General features: G+C 41.4%; 1 protein-coding gene across 1 annotated transcript in view; it reads right to left on the bottom strand.

Moving 5' to 3' along the window:
* LOC123488304 (LIM domain only protein 3-like) overlaps positions 1 to 2,077 on the bottom strand; it is a gene marked incomplete at its 5' end in the record, with an annotated part of 38,795 nt that extends 36,718 nt beyond the window's left edge. The window contains one exon of the mRNA XM_045219216.1: positions 1,952 to 2,077. Coding sequence (XP_045075151.1) covers positions 1,952 to 2,077 — 126 coding nt within the window. The remainder of the gene's footprint in view (positions 1 to 1,951) is intronic.
* Positions 2,078 to 2,282: the final 205 nt, after the last annotated feature.

Here is a 2,282-nt window from a genome sequence, read left to right as displayed (position 1 = left end):
CAAACTTCCTCCATTCAAGAATGATGGAGGCCACTGTGTTCTTGGGGACCTTCAATGCTGCAGACATTTTTTGGTACCCTTCCCCAGACCTGTGCCTTGACACAACCCTGTCTCTGAGCTCTACGGACAATTCCTTTGACTTAATGGCTTGGTTTTTGCTCTGACATGCACTGTAAACTATGGGACCTCATATAAACAGGTGTGTGCCTTTTCAAATCATGTCCAATCAATGATCAATTGAATTTACCGCAGGTGGACTCTAATCAAGTTGTAGAAACATCTCAAGGATGATCAATGGAAACAGGATGCACCTGAGCTCAATTTCGAGTCTCATAGCAAAGGGTCTGAATAATTATGTAAATAAGGTATTTCTGTTTGTTTTTTCCAAAACATTTGCAAACATTTCTAAAAACCTGTTTTCGCTTTGTAATTATGGTGTATTGTGTGTAGATTGCTGAGGGAAAAAACATATTTAATCAATTGTAGAATAAGGCTGTAACGTAACAAAATGTGGAAAAAGTCAAGGGGTCTGAATACTTTCCCAAGGCACTGTATCTACTGCTTTGATAGTTCCATCTGAGCCACTGGCTTAATCCCATTCTTTAACTTCTGGTTGAGTTGGAGACATAAATCGACAAGTTAATAGGCTATTAACTGTACTCCAAAAGTGTTATTGGATTGTGTTTGGTTGTCAAAGCAACCAAATATCGACATTTTGAAGGAGATGCTTCTTCTGCTCCATCTGGACTGACTCTGGCTTTATTTACAGTCTGTCTACTAATTCATTTATTGATGTGTTGGATTAACGTCTCCATTTCAACCAAAAAAAATCTAAGTTACAGAATAGGAAGAAATCAAATCAAACTTTAAATGCACTTTAATTACAGTTTGATTTGATTAAATCATATTTCTAAATGTAATCCTATTTCTAAACAAATCTTGAAACCCCTAGGCTTGTATGTTTCGCCTTCGTTTCAGCTGAATCCTGGGCTGAACTGAAACAACAGCTGTTGATGACTTCCCAAAGGCCTAAATAGCATCATTGATGACATATGATTGATAAAGTGTGGTGACATTTCATTTTGCTCTGTTGAACCTACACTTTAGAATGAACCTACACTTTAGAATCTATTAAGTGGAGATTTCTCAACAATCATTCTCACGATAGCACATTGGTAGTAGTCAGGTGACATATATCCTAGCTAAGCAGGGCCGGGTTAAAACTCTGGATGGGAGACCAAAGGGATTGCTATAGATAGATCAACTCCCCAGTAGGAGGTGCTGCCCAGCCTATTGTTTTTTTCTTATAGTGGATATTACGTTGAAGATCTGACGTTGTTTTAAAGGTACAAATTCAACATGTTTAATACTAGGTTTGTCTATGTTGAAAATTGGTTACCATGATGACCTAGCAGTTAAGAGCGTTCGGCCAGTAACCGAAAGGTCACTGGTTCGAATCCCCTAGGTGAAAAATCTGTCGATGTGCCCTTGAGCAATGCGCTTAACCTAATTGCTCCTGTAAGTCGCTCTGGATAAGAATGTCTGCTAAATGACAAAAATGTGATCCTGTGGTTGAAATTGTACCCACAAAACAACAGTTAAAATGGATTACTTTTTTCAAATCCAATGTATTGTCCACGTAGATTCCACGTCACAATACGTTGACAAATGACGCTAAAACAACGTTGATTTAACCAGTTTGTGCTCAGTGGGAAATCTCTATGATCTCAACCTGTCTTAAAGTATCACTGATCAGTACCACTAACAGACAGTTAGGCCAGACTCAGTCAACTCCTGCTGAGATCGAGGCTGTCCTAATACGGACACCGTGATGGACCGTAAGAGACTGATTCGGAATGTCCACACCGTCCCACCTCAAAAAATCCCAACATCAAGCCTCCTCATTGGCTGAGTGGATGCGAGGAGCAGGTACCCCCTGCAGTAAACTCACCTCTGATTGCAGAGCTGGCAGGCGAAGCAGTCCAGGTGATAGACGTTCTCTTTAGCTCTCATCACCATCTCAAAGGCTGGGATGAGCTTACTGCAGGCTGCGCAGTTCCCTGTTACTCCAAACAGCCTGTAGACAGAGACAGACACAGGAGGAACATGCTGTCAGAACAGGGGAGAACAGACTCCCTGTTACACCAAACAGCCTGTAGACAGAGACAGACACAGGAGGAACATGCTGTCAGAACAGGGGGAGAACAGACTCCCTGTTACACCAAACAACCTGTAGACAGAGACAGACACAGGAGGAACATGCTGTCAGAACAGGGGAGAAC

The sequence above is a fragment of the Coregonus clupeaformis genome, unplaced genomic scaffold, assembly GCF_020615455.1.
Source record: "Coregonus clupeaformis isolate EN_2021a unplaced genomic scaffold, ASM2061545v1 scaf2142, whole genome shotgun sequence".
Taxonomy (NCBI): domain Eukaryota; kingdom Metazoa; phylum Chordata; class Actinopteri; order Salmoniformes; family Salmonidae; genus Coregonus; species Coregonus clupeaformis.
The sequence above is the reverse complement of the archived record's forward strand: the minus strand, read 5'-3'. Positions and strand labels throughout refer to the sequence as shown.